This window comes from Maniola hyperantus, chromosome 25, assembly GCF_902806685.2.
Source record: "Maniola hyperantus chromosome 25, iAphHyp1.2, whole genome shotgun sequence".
NCBI lineage: Eukaryota > Metazoa > Arthropoda > Insecta > Lepidoptera > Nymphalidae > Maniola > Maniola hyperantus.
This window is the reverse complement of record NC_048560.1, coordinates 3,211,256-3,226,200: the sequence shown is the minus strand read 5'-3', so window position 1 is coordinate 3,226,200 and position 14,945 is coordinate 3,211,256. Positions and strand designations below refer to the sequence as shown.

The following is a 14,945-nucleotide window of genomic DNA, read 5'->3' as shown; positions in this document are numbered from 1 at the left end:
TTTTATTTGTCGATATTTCAACCCAATTGCACGGGTCGTGGTCACGATGGCCTTGACAGCTCGAACTTCATCTCTCGCAGCACCGCAGTCCCGTCGTGACCACGACCCTTGCAATTGGGTTGAAATATCGACAAATAAAAACAAAAGTTAATCGTGGTAGTTATGTAGGTACTTACCCGTTATCTACATTAAAATATGTCGTCAAACCACGAAATAAACTTAAAATCATTACCTAGTTCATTCACCTTGATAGAATTATTTTTGCACACATATATTACTACAGTGTAAAAAAAGACAAATCTGAACTGATGAAACTCATAAAATAAAAGATAAAAGAACCATTGAACCAGAAGTTCCAGAGCTAGTTTTCAGTACACTAAACTTCTTCGTGATTATTTTAAAAGAATATTTTTTCTGTTATGGTCAAGGTAAAGCCTTAAAAATATATTATTCTAAATTCAGATACAAGTTACCACTTGACTGCGATCCCACCTGGTGGTAAGTGATGATGCTGTCTAAGATGGAAGTGGGCTAGCTAGGAAGGGGTATGGCAGTTTTTATTAAACCCTTAATCTTATACCTACGCAGAGAAACTTTCAGCCAGGCATTCAGCTTTCATAAAATAACGAAGGTATTGCTCGCGCTGGCTCTCTCACTGAGTCCAACTGTCGAAAATCCTATGCGCAAAGAATATTTATATTAAGAAAAAACAACTGGTTAGAAATTGTTTCTTGTAATATGATAGAAGAATAAATTTGAATATCCTTCAACGAGAAAAGAATTTGAAAAGACATTTCGCTATCTTTTTTGAACAACGGTATTTTTGTGAATAATTTATATATGTTTTATTGGATTTACATTAACCGTTAATTGTAATCGACAATGGTAATGTGATAGCGATATAACAATTTCTATTTTCTAAAATAACGCGAATAAGTTGTGGTTACATCGCTTCAAACACAAAATGAAAGGGTCAAGGGTTTTTTAAATTAATTTTTGCAATTGCCATGCTGGTAGAGTACCTAAATTTCTTTTTACTCGTAGTCTGTCTCCGTTTTAAGCGCTACTTTTGAGGGGTTTTGTATTCTAAATAGTAAAAAAGGAAACCTAAAGGCATCGATATAAATGACAAGATATGCCCAAGCAAACAAAATTTTTCACGATTTTGGAACCAAAAAAATCAGTGTGACTTCTTAGATACTAATGAACGACCCGTTTGAAATCCAGACGTCACTGAGGTTGCATTGGTGCTAAAGCACCACTGAATCGGTGCCATTTTGTTTTTTCAATAGCCCTAGTCCATACGAAGTTAAATATAAGTCAATGCCTAAAGGGGATTTTAAAGGTAAATTTTCTGGTACGCGAACGCGACGCGTGACGCATGGCGCACCGATAAAGTGCGTGCATCTCCCGACCCGGGGCCAACGGGCGATAACTGCAGACTCCGTGCACGTCGCTCGCGTCCCATCCTCCGCCTCGTCCACTGTGCCCTCTGCTAGTCAGAGGGACACGCGGAGAAACCTCCCCCCTGCCAGGTCATTAGCCAAGACGAACAATATCCCCGAAGAGAGATTATTAGCCATGTTACCGGGGTGCACCGGCCCGAATACTGCTCTTCTCCTCGGATGCCCGATGCATCCAAAAGGGACCAGCAGCACCCAGGCACACTGGGAGGTTACCTGGCTGGCACGCCGGTAGCTGTCATGCCAGCTTACCAGCACCTATCATGCCATTAACTAGCATCATGTTTATCACAAGCATTATGCTAAGCGGGCTAAATAATTGACTTTTACAGTCGGCTCAACCGTCTGGAGGTGGTCGCGGTAACTGGAAGAATTTCGCCACGACCGACGCGGAAGAAGAAGCATACGACTACGTTAAATGGAGAGTCAATCCAAAACCTACGGGGTACGAACAGATACCTTGTCTTTACAAATAAAAGATCAGAAATAAAAATCAGCGTAGTCAAATACTGCAGCATCGTGCAGAGGCAGTAGCCCCTTTGGCTCACACAAGACATCATTTTTAGGGTTCCGTAGCCGAATAGCAAAAAACGGAACCCTTATAGATTCGTCATGTCTGTCTGTCTGTCTGTATACTCACAGCCACTTTTTTCCGAAACTATAAGAACTATACTGTTGAAACTTGGTAAGTAGATGTATTCTGTGAACCGCATTAAGATTTTTACACAAAAATAGAAAAAAAAAATTGGGGTTCCCCATACTTAGAACTGACACTCAAATGATAAGGATATGAGGTTTCTAATATCATTTTTTTCTAAACTGAATATTTTGCGCGAGAGACACTTCCAAATTGGTAAAATGTGTCCTCCCCCGTAACTTCTAAAATAAGAGAATGATAATAAACCTTAAAAATTATATGATGTAGATTACCATGCAAACTTCCACCGAAAATTGGTTTGAACGAGATCTAGTAAGTAGTTTTTGATTTATCGTGCAAAATGTCGATAAAATACGATTGTACTACGGAATGCTCAGTGCGTGAGTCTGATTCGCACTTGGCCGGTTTTTGTTCTTAGTATTTTACGTAGTTTTAAGTTTAATTTTCATTTACTAGCTTTCTGTATAATACTTATACTACGTAATTCACTTTCAGTGTTGCACATAAAAGTGTTACATCTTGTACGATGGTACGGAACGGAAACTTTCGTGTGCGAGTCCGACTTACACTTACTGTACGCTTAGTATGACATTTTATGTCTCACCAACGTTGATAGTATTCGAGTGTCGAAAACCTTCAGTATTATAGTAAACTGGATTTAAACTGTCTTTGTTTTAAAGTTCAAGTTTGTCTACAAATCTACAGCCAGCGTTCCAAGCGGAATCGTTACGAAATTGAAATCAGTGGCATTGAATTTTTGACTGCAATTCAAGGCTCTTTAGGTCCATTTTATTTTGACGGTATTGTGTTTCGACTCTCGAATTCTCGAAAAGTTTGGTGAGACGTAAAATCTTATACTAAGCATATTGGTTTAATTTCTCAGGTTCATGGGTTCTGTAGCGCACTTGATCAAGGGCGCGCTCGGGGCAGGCATTTTGAGCGGCCACGTAGCATTTATGAAGGCTGGCCTGGTCTCGGCCCCTTTTGTCTTCTTATTCGGAATATACATGACATATTGCTTGTATGTGAGTATGTAGTGGCTAGTTACCTCCCTACCGGCAAAGCCGTGCCGCCAAGCGATTTAACATACCGGTCAGTGGCGTAGCTACCTAGGGGCAAGGCGGGGCACTGCCCCGGGGCCCTAAAGCTCAGGGGGCCCTCGAATCCTTACCAGAAAATCTCGATCGAACTAAACTTTTGAAAATTTCTCCCATTTTCAAAATAGATATGACAGGTTGCAACCCGACTTTAATAATGGCAACTCATTATAAATACTATCTGTCCCGGCTTACTCACGTGTGTAGTCGACGTTAGCCCGACTAGTTTCGAACCCATACGGGGTCCTTTTTCAAGGGAGTCCGTCCGCGCCCGCGCCGTGACACACGTTACACGTGAGTAAGCCGGGACAGATAGTATTTATAATGGAAATCACTCACGGTAGTTTAAACGCTAAAATGGCAACTCAGTTGAGAGAAATTCGAAAGTTACTAAGGAATTCCCCTAAATGCTTTCTATGAATGTATGTATTTGTATATTTAATATTTTTACTTGATAAAACCTAACCAGTTTCGATAGCAGTGGGGCCCCATTTTTTGATTTGCCCCAGGGCCCTTGGTTACCTAGCTACGCCACTGATTCCGGTACGACGACGCCGTGTAGACACCAAAGGGGTGTGGGTTTAATAAAAAACTGCCTTAGTACCCGTTAAAGGTTAGCCCGCTTTCATCTTAGACTGCATCATCACTTACCACCAGGTGAGATTTCAGTCAAGGCCTAACTTGTACCTACCTGAATAAAAAAAATACTCACCTTGGGTTGCGATTGGCGACCATTGAAACGGACATATACAAGTATTTGGTAGACGAGTGCCTTACAAAATGACAGTTATGGACTAAGAGCCAGCGCGTGCCAGGCCTTCGTTATTTTATAAAAACTGAAAGTTTCTCTGCGTATTGTCCCCCCACAGGGAGGAACGATCCGCGACTACGAATTATGAATCATGACCTGGCTTTGTTTAGGATGATGGGATGATGAAAAATCCCAAGGCTTTGTTTGGGATATTCAGTAGGTGTACCGTACCTATTTATTTTCTATATTGGTTTGTCATCGCTTCCTGGCATGCTACCTCCTTGCGGTTAATACAGAAGTAGAGGTATAAAAAAATATAAAAAATAGCCTTTATTTCCAAAACATGTGATAGGATTTACATTATTTTTCATATTAGATAAAATTGAGTTAAGTCTGTACAATATACCTAATATTACATTTAATTAGATTATTAAATATTAATTACGACTATTTACATATTAAATCATAGAAAAATAATAAAAAGCTTTTTTTCAAATCCAATAGTTATTATCAAAATCAATTAATAATTTATTCAAACTGGGTATCATAAGATCATTGTACACTCTTTGATTGTCAAATTGTGATAAGTCAATTTGTGTAGTCCACGTGGATGAAGTCGCGGGCATAAGCTAGTTATTTACTAAATCGCACCATAGATGGCGCTGTCCGTAATTAACTTGCAGTGTTGCACATAAAAGTGTTACATCTTGTACGATGGTACGGAACGGAACCTTCGTGTGCGAGACCGACTTGCACTTAACCGATTTTTTCTACAGATGCTAGTGGCATCGGCACAGGTGCTGTTCAAGAGGACCCGCGTCTCCTCGATGTCGTACCCTGACGTTGGCGAAGCGGCAATGGCGTGCTTCCCGAATCCTCGGGTGGCGAAATGGTCAACCGTTTTCAGGTAACTTTTTAGGGTTCCGTACCTCTGTACGGGAGCGGTGTGCAGGCTCGACCGTACCAAAGGGAGATCTCCCACCGAGTAGTTGGTTGTGTTCGGTATTCAAACCCCTATTTCACCCCCTTAGGGGTTGAATTTTCAAAAATCCTTTCTTAGCGGATGCTTACGTCATATTAGCTATCTGCATGCCAAATTTCAGCCCGATCCGTCCAGTAGTTTGAGCTGTGCGTTGATAGATCAGTCAGTCAGTCACCTTTTCCTTTTATATTTTTATAATAATTTTCAAAAATCATTTCTTAGCGGATGCTTACGTCATAGTAGCTATTTGCATGCCAAATTTCAGCCCGATCCGTCCAGCTGTGCGTTGATAGATCAGTCAGTCAGTCAGTCACCTTTTCCTTTTATACTATACTAGATGATGCCCGCGACTACGTCCGCGTGGATTCAGGTTCTTAAAAATCGCGTGGGGACTCTTTGATTTCCCGGAATTAAAAGTAGCCTATGACCTTTCCCGGGATGCAAGCTATCACTGTACCAAATTTCGTCAAAATCGTGAAAAGCTAGCAGACAGACAGACAGACAGACAGACAGACGGGCAGATAGACAGACAGTCAGACACACTTTCGCATTTATAATATTAGTATGGATTTAGATAAGGGTGCTGATATAATAAGGGTACTGATTGTACTGTTTCTAGGTCACCGCTAAGCTGATTCCTAACTCCGTGTTCTAGGTATTCCATCGATGCCATCATCTGTCTCGATTTGTTCGGCGCCTGCGCATGTTACCAGCTCATAATCGCAAAGTCCATCAAGCAACTTGTAGAGGATACCCAGAAACCTACTATCGCTGGTTTAGGACCTGGTATGATCTTTTTTCCATTCCATCAGTGCGTTCTCATATTATAACTATGGGCCTCATAAGAAAGCTCAGAGTCCCTCAGCAAGCGATGGAGAGAGCTGTGCTAGTAACTCTACGTGATCAAATCAGAAATAATATGGTACCTTCAAGACAAGAGTGAATAGGCATTCTAGGCAAGCGCGCTCCATCTTAGGCTGCATCATCACTTGCCACCAGGCCTGATTGCAGCCAAGCGCTGGTCTATAAATTAAAAAAAAAGATCCGTAGGAGAATCAGAGTAACTGACGACACAGCTCAGCGGGTGGCGAATCTGAAGTGGCAATGGGCAGGGCACATAGTTCGAAACCCGATAGATAGAACCGTTTCAAGGTTGGAATGGCGACCTCGCACCGGAAAGCGCAGCGTTAGGAGACCCCCCTTATCGTATTACCTGTGGTGTTACATAAAACAAAACTGTTACAAACGAACTTTTCTGAATTGAGTTTGGCCATCGTGTTGATTTGAAACAATATTTTCTTGCTTCGATCTAAATACTTAGATACTTTTTTACGGTCAGACAGCGTTGGTGCGCGGGGCCCCCAAATGTGCGGGGCCCCGTAGCATGTGCTACTCTTGCTACGTGGCTAATCCGCCACTGATTATTGTACAATTAGTGGTTAAGACTTAGTTAAGACTAAGTTAAATAACAACTAGCTATGATTGACTTCAGTCACACACACACACACACACACACACACACACACACACACGCACACACAATATTGTTACTAATAGCCTAATTTAAATTTAAATTTGTACTCCATATTAATCGATGGATCCAAGGGAAGGCTGCGGCGCCCGTAACAGGTTTACCTAGCACGGACGCCAAAGCACTCCTTCAGGTTCTCATATTTTTATTGTTTCTACCTTTTTTATGTGTACTAGTTTTAAGGAGTCTTTGTCTTGTACAACATTTTTGAATAAATAAATAAATCTTAAATCTTAAAATAAATCTTAAATCTTAAATTCTTCCAGGGTACCCTGATCTAAGGATATACTTGGCGGCCATGATAATCCCTATGATATGTATTTGTTTAATAACACATTTAAAATGGTTGGCCCCGTTTTCCATTGCTGCTAATGCTGTCGTATGTGAGTATGATTTCATCATCATCAACCCATCGCCCGGCTCACTACTGAGAATGGGCCTCCTCTCAGAATGAGAAGGGTAGGCCATACACCAATTATTATTTACACACAATATAAATTAATGATAAATATCCTAGTAACTATTAAATAACCACTTAAAAATTAAAAATTATGATTTTTAACTTGCGGATTTTATTAGTTTCCATTTAGTTTCACAATATTACCTATAGGTAAATTGGATATAACCTAGAATCATAGTGAGTTAAACTTAGATTTGATGAAAAACCGCAAGTTCTATATGTGTTAAATCCTATGTTTAGTTGTATCAGTGATGAAACCGCAACAAAATGCTCCGTGTAAACGACTTTTATAATATAACTAGTATTTTGCTCGCTGCTCGAGCTGCTAAAGCAGCTCTCGAGGTCTATAATCGCCATTTTGAATAATAAAAAATTTTGTATGAAAAAAAAATCCGCCATTTTGAATTTTTTTTCAATCCATCGAGTAGACCTTCGGATCCTGATCATCTCTTGCCAAGAAACCACTCTTCCATCTGTCATACCCTCCGAGATGGACGCCGATGAAATTTGTATGGCGGCCATCTTTTTTTCGGAATTTTAATTTTTTTTTCCAATTTTTGGAAATTGGATGAGGTTTCGAATGACATTTGGTCGAGCACCTCCCACCTATCTTCAATACCTTGAGCGTGCCCTTCACCCGTCTCCGAAATCCTCAATCATCAGCTCTCTCCATATGTTGCCCAAAAGGAATCTTTGTCTTCTATATGAATCCATAAGTGAAAAAAAAAGTTTCATACAAAATTTTACAGGAGGGAATTTTTTGAAAATCTCGGCCGCCATCTTGTTTTTCAAATTTTTTTCACTTTTTCTAAAAACCGTTTACTAATATCTGCAAGACCTGCAAGTTGTAACAAAATCGGTTGGAAAACAAAAAAGTTACAAAAGTCAGGTCGGCCGCCATCTTGTTTTTCTGAAATGTCATAATTTTTCCCTAGTCGAATCCCACTTCTGAACATATCTCCCATACATTATTATATCATTTTCTATCTCTTTCTAGGAGAACAATTATGTCAATGAGTCAGTCAGTGAGTGAGTGAGTGAGTGGTAATTGAGCTATATATAGTATAAATAAAATGGGTCACGGTTCTATAGAAATTCCGTCACTGTCCTTTTATACTAAGCGCATAGAATACAGATCTCGTACGCGTAGCGTCGTTACGATAGGTGCGCTTACGATACGACTACGCTTACGACCCGTGTGTGAAGGGGCTTATTAATTAGGTTTGTTGTTCCAGTGTTGTGCATATTTATTACAATCTATTACGCTTCGGTGAACAACCCTAGCTTGAAGGGAATGCAAGCGAGCACGTCGCTGTACAGCTTCTTCGAATTCGTGGGCATGACCGTGTTCAGCATGTCCTGCGTGGGCGTGGTGATTCCTATCGAGAACAACATGAAAAATCCCAAGTTGTATCCAAAGGCGTTGGTCACTGGTGAGTAGCATGGCAAACTACGACTTTCGGCGTTAGTACAGAGTCGCATATAACAATTCTTCGGACATGTCTCCCGGCGTGAGAGTGACTCCATGGAGAGTCTTGTCGTGCAGGGCAAGGTGGAGGGCACCAGAGGGTGATGAAGGTCACCCATGCGATGGACCGACCAAATTAAGTCTGTGGGCGGTCCTTTGCACGAGTGTACCAGGCTGTCGGCCAGCATGTAGAAGTGGCGAATGCTTGTGAGGCATATAACATCTGCCCTCAAAGACGTTGCTTCGTGATGACCACGACCACTCTGCCAAGAGTGATACGACGAAGAAGAAGAAGCATGGCAAAGGTCGAGATGGTAATCGGGGAGGTAACGCCCTGCACAGCCCCTGCGCTAACTAGGTGCGGTTCCCCCCGCCTCATACCCCGATTGCTATCTCAACCTGTCGCGGACATAGAACACGGTGAAATTTTAATGGTTTTAGATTTAGAGCCATAGCTAAGTTAACATTTTAAGGTATGATTCCGAACCACGCTGCACGCAGCAGCGCTGCCGCAACAGTGCTGTCACCAGCTGTCACAGTGCTGTCGCGGCACTACTGGTCCCCATACAATCTCTATAAGCTTATATGACATTACATTCCGAGCTACGCAGCAATGTTCCGCTACATTGCTGCCGCGACATTGCGCGCGTGTAGGCGACGGCCTACTACGGATAGGCTACTTTTGTCCTGGAAAATCAAAAGTTCCCAGGGGTTTTTAAAAACATAAATCCACGCGGGCGAAGCCGCGGGCATCAGCTAGTTTTATATCTTAAATATATAAAAGGAAAAGGTGACTGACTGACTACTGACTGACTGACTGACTGACTGACTGACTGACTGACTGATCTATCAACGCACAGCTCAAACTACTGGACGGATCGGGCTGAAATTTGGCATGCAGATAGCTACTATGACGTAGGCATTCGCTAAGAAAGGATTTTTGAAAATTCAATTTATGTAGTCCACGCGGATGAAGTCGCGGGAATAAGCTAGTAATAGGTAATACTTATAATTTAATTATTATTATATCCTTTCAGGTATGGCTTGCAATATAATAGCTGTTTTCATGGTGTCCTTCTTCGGATATGCCGGTTACTTGCAGGATTGTGAATCTCCTATCACTGTCAACTTTCCGATGACAACGTTAGTATTCTCCCAAACAATCTATTAAACTGCCAGTAATGACATGGATCCGAGACGTGTTCGCTAACTATTACTATGGGCCTCATAAGAAAGCTCAGAGTCACTCAGCGGGCGATGGAGAGAGCCGTGCGGAGTTTCTCTATGTGATGAAATCAGAAATGAGGAGATCCGTAGGAGAACTAGAGTAACCGACATAGCCAACGGGTTGCGAAGCTGAAGTGGATTGCCACTTCAGCTACGTCTATCTAACTATGTCTATCTATGTGCCCTGTCCATTGGGGCAGGGCATATAGTTAGATAGATGTTGGGGTCCCAAGACGCAGTGTTGGAAGACCCCCCACTAGGTGGACGGACGACATCAGACGAGTCGCAGGGAGCCACTGCACTGGAGTCAGGCGGCGCAAAACCGTGGCGTGTGGAAGTCCCTACAAGAGACCTATGTCCAGCAGTGGACGTCTATTAAACTCTAGGTACTTAGTCCGTAAAAATGACGCCTCACGCGCCATTTCAGCTCTATGGGTCAACTGTCATGTCGAAATAAGAGTCCCCGCAGACCACAAACTTTTTATCGGCCGATAGTTTGGTCGGTTTTTTAATCAGTATAAGAATGTATGTAAGTGCGCAAATTATAACGATTACAATGATTAAGAAACCGACCAAACTATCGGCCGGTAAAAAGTTTGTGGTCTGCGGGGACTCTTATGGTTCACCTTTAAAATAAGGACTAAAATCGTACTTTTGATATAAAATTGGCCGCAAAAGTTAAAATGGCGCGTGAGGAGTTATTTTGCTACATTATACCCATTAAGTATCGGTTTGTACTTGGTATCATTTCATACCGGAACGCTAAATCGCTTGACGGCACGGCTTGGCCGGTAGGGCGGTATATCTAGCCACGGCAGGAGCCTCCCACCAAGTCAGATCAGAAAAAACCGGCCAAGTGCGAGTCAGACTCGCGCAACGAGGGTTCCGTACTACAGTCGTATTTTTTCGACATTTTGCACGATAATTCAAAAACTATGATGCATAAAAATAGATAAAAATATGTTTTAGAATTTACAAGTAAAGCCCTTTCATATGATACCCCATTTGATTTAGTTAGGTATCTTACTTCGAAAAATTGAAAATTCTAATTATTAGTTCATGACCTTAATTTTTTTTGTGTGATGTAAGCCTAAATTCACGGTTTTCAGATTTTTCCCCAAATGTCAGCTATAAGACCTACCTACCTGCCAAATTTCATGATTCTAGGTCAACGGGAAGTACCCTGTAGGTTTCTTGACAGACCGACAGACAGATAGACAGACAGATAACAAAGTGATCCTATAAGGGTTCCGTTTTTCCTTTTGAAGTACGGAACCCTAAAAATCACATTATTATATTACTATAGTCCAAGACCCTATATTAATCAAGAAACTAATAATTTCCAGATTCCCGAAAATCCTAAAAGGCCTAATCGCCATGATGATCTACGTGACCCACGCTCTAAACTTCTGGGTGCCATTCAACCTGGTGTTCTACTACCTCAAGTCTTTGCACAAGCAGGAGCATGAGTACAAGTGGGAGCTTATTTACAGGGCCATCATTGTTGTCATCATAGCGATTGTGGCTATTGTGTTCCCCAGTATCAACGCTCTTATGGGATTTGTGAGTATCTCATCTCGTCTCGTCTCTCTCTCTCTCTCTCTCTCTCTCTATATATTTCTCTATCTCCCTCTCTCTACCGGTGCTGTCACAAAACGGATGCTATGTGACAGCACTGCTAGCCAGAACGCTAGCAAAAACACCACTTCGAGTGGCCCACATACATCGTTCGTTAACCTCTAACGTCAGTCAGATGTTTTATTTGAAATATAATATCGTGAATTTTTACAAAATATGGATTATTTTTTTTCGCGTTTTTTTTGTGGTATCATATCAGTAATCATCAGTACGATTAGTATAAGATTTTACGTCTCACCAAACGTTGCTAGAATTCGAGAGACGAAACACAATATCGTCAAAGTAAAATGGACCTATAAAGACCCTTTAATTGAAGACAAAAATTCAATGCCACTGATTTTAATTTCGCAACGTTTCCGCTTGGAGCGCTGGCTGTAGATGTGTAGACAAACTTGAGCTTTAAAACAAGGTGATTAAGATCCAGTTTACTATAACGCGGAAGGTTTTCGAAACGTTGGTGAGACAAAATCTCGTTGAAATTGATGATGATATTATCTTGTTTCAGCTTGGCACCTTCTGCCTGTCCAACATGGCGTTCATCTGGCCCAACATGATCTATTTAATGGTGGTCTGGCAGCGACCCGGCCTGGGCAAGTACAAGTGGCGGCTCTGGAGGTCCGTGATACTCATCTTCATCGGCATCTTCATATTCGTGTGTGGCAGCATTGTCAGTATCAATGAGTTGGCGACCATATTTATATAAACGAAGCGTTGCACCTTATCAGGATATAATATGTATACCGCGTAAAATTTAACAACTCACGCGCTATTTTAACTTTGTGTCAAATTTCGTGTCAAAAGTACGATTTTACAGTGCGACAAGGCTCTCTTGGCACTTCAATGACATTGACAGGAGAGGTGGGATAACCCTCCACCCTTTATTTTTTTTTGGGAAAATGCATTTACGCTTCCCTCCCGTGAACGGGCAAGGTATGTGGGAATCGTCAGCCAAGAGACGACCGGAATACCCCCTAAAATCCCACGGCGCTCCTGCGCTGCGCTGGCGACTGGGTCACGGGAACACTGACGCATTGCTGCTGCGCCCAGCCAGAGACGTCCACCGAGGCGGACCCTCCACCGGGACCTTTAAATCAGGTCACTGCACGTCCGAGGCGCACTAGTGCGTCTCCCGACCCTGGGGGACAACCCGCCACCTCCTATGACCCCACCAACCTCTCGGTTATATGGGCCGAATCACGGGAGGGCGCCCGTTCGGTACTTGCTCTTGGCATTTTTCCGGGGCGCCTTCTTGACTCCCTACAAATTATTTTGTCTCTTCCTTGTCCCTTATGCTCACTCTCCCCCCTTAGGGGCTAGACGATATACGAAATTCCCCACTAGCTCTCGAAGCACAAAATTTATATATAATGCTCGAAGTAACACATTGTGAATTGTCTCGGCTTAAGAGCCAGCGCATGCCAGACCTTCCTTATTTTATAACAGCTGAAAGTTTACAAGTGTCTGGTGGGGGCTCCCATGAAACTAAGTGTCTGGCAATGCATGACGTGATTTCTAATACTACTTACTCAGAAGAAAATATTAAAAAAAAATTACTTTATACTTTGACGTAAGGCCGGCCATACACGGACTGCTCGAGTGGTTAGCCAGTGATCAACATACAAGGACCGCTCTTGCAGTCAGAATCACCAGCTTGAAGCTGCCATCGAGCAGTTAGCTTAACTGCTCAAGCAGTTAGCAATTTCAATGTTCTCAATAAACAAACGATGCATACGGGCGGGAAGCGTGCGCGACGTGGATTGAGGAGTGTGGGCGGAGGTAACTGCGCGAGAGCGGTCGACAGCTCGAGCAGTCAGTCAGGGGTGACTGCTTGACCGCCCAACCGCCCGAAGCAGTTGTAACTGCTTGAGCGGTTCGTGTATATGTACGTACGTAGAAGTCTGTAGTTCAATACGCAGTCGCAGCTTGAAGCAGTCCATCCTGACTGCTTCAAGCTGTCCGTGTATGGCTGGTCTAAGATTTTTTACACCTTTATTACATGTTGTCTCCCAAAGCCACCATGCTCCAAACAAATGTTCCTCCCAGTGTTGGGGACAATATGGGGACAATCTCTCAGCTTTTAAAAAATAAGGAAGGTCTGGCACGCGCTGACTCTCTTTCTATATTATTTATTATTTTTAATAATTATTATTTTACTGTCAATGATCGTGACCAGACATAATATAGATAGGTACGGTCCTATCGAAAATTGTAATATTAATATAACTGGCCTGAATTTCTAAAATGTTCTTATTTTAAACTATTTAGACTATTTTTTTATTTAATTGTAATAAAAAAATATTAATCTTTACTTTTGGTTTTTAATCTTTCACCCTAGTAAAATAACGAAGGTCTGGCCCTCACGGCCTTTTAGTCCATTATGTACAGATCCGAGACACGACACTTCACGATTTTTTTTCCTCAATTACTAATTAGCTGATGCCCGCGACTTCATCCGCGTGGAATTAAGTTTTTTAAAAATCCCGTGGGAACTGTTTGATTTTCCGGGATAAAAAGTAGCCTATGTCACTCTCCAGGTCTTTATCTATACCCATACAAGAAATCACGTCAATCCGTTGCACCGTTACGACGTGATTCAAGGACAAACCAACAAAACAACAAACCAACAAACAAACACACTTTCGCATTTATAATAAAGGTACTGAGGTACTGAGGTAGTGATACTATTGCTATATATCCTATCGGGTTGCGACGCTGAAGTGGCAATGGGCAGGACACATAGTTCGTAAAACCGATAAACGTTGAGGTCTCAAGGTGCTTGAATGGTGACCTCGCACCGTAAGACGCAGCATTAGAAGACCCCCGACTAGGTGGACGGACGACATCAGACGAGTCTCAGGGAGCCGCTGGATTCAGGCGGCGCAAGACTGTGGCGCTTGGACGTCCCTATAAGAGACCTATGTCCGGCAGTGGACGTCTACTGGTTGATGGTGATGATGATTGATATCCTATCTGTGACTGTGTAAAGTTTTTAATATCCTCGATTCACAGCACAGCATCTTTGGTACATTTAGTACACATACTCTCCCAGGCGAACTAAAAATAGCAAGCACCGCGTGCGATCGCGCCCGCCCCAATTCCCGTCCGTCGGCAGCGCTGGCCGGACCTAAATATTCCTGATTTTACACCAGGAATATCCGAATACCGACTGGAAAGGCCTTTATAACGGTATTTTTTTAAATAAAAAATAATAGTTACTTATCGGTTCATCTAACTTCAAGAGCTCGTGCAAAAGACATTGAATTTGGACACGTAGGTACGTTTTCTTCGTCCATGCCTATACCATTCCTGATTTTTTTATTTTCTGGGTGCGTGGTGCACTTCAACCACACGTTGTGTCAGATCTTTTATTCCACGTGTAAATGGAACCACTCCCTTTAGCGATGTTCTTACCAGATTTCAACATCAGTACCCTTATTATAAATGCGGAAGTGTGTTTGTTTGTTGGTCCTTCAATCACAACGCAACGGTGCAACGGATTGACGTGATTTTTTGCATGGGAATAGATAAAGACCTGGAGAGTGACATAGGCTACTTTTTATCCCGGACAATCAAAGAGATCCCACGGGATTTTTGAAAAACCTAATTCCACGCGGACGAAGTCGCGGGCATCAGCTAGTGCAGTTATAATGTGAGGGGCGAATCAACAAAT

General features: G+C 42.2%; 1 protein-coding gene across 2 annotated transcripts; it reads left to right on the top strand.

The window, feature by feature from the left end:
- The first annotated feature begins 404 nt into the window (after positions 1-404).
- On the top strand, positions 405-13,583 carry LOC117993968 (proton-coupled amino acid transporter-like protein pathetic). Of its 2 annotated transcripts, none has more exons than XM_034981846.2 (10): positions 405-428; positions 1,796-1,908; positions 3,005-3,146; positions 4,746-4,876; positions 5,607-5,737; positions 6,749-6,865; positions 8,178-8,375; positions 9,448-9,553; positions 10,984-11,200; positions 11,781-13,583. In XM_034981846.2, the coding sequence occupies exons 1-10, from the start codon at positions 420-422 to the stop codon at positions 11,976-11,978; spliced, it is 1,362 nt and encodes a 453-aa protein (XP_034837737.1). In that variant the 5' UTR covers positions 405-419; the 3' UTR covers positions 11,979-13,583. The 2 variants fall into 2 exon arrangements, with proteins under 2 accessions (XP_034837737.1, XP_069363315.1); XM_069507214.1 differs by lacking the exon at positions 405-428 and adding an exon at positions 844-885.
- The last annotated feature ends 1,362 nt before the right edge of the window (positions 13,584-14,945 follow it).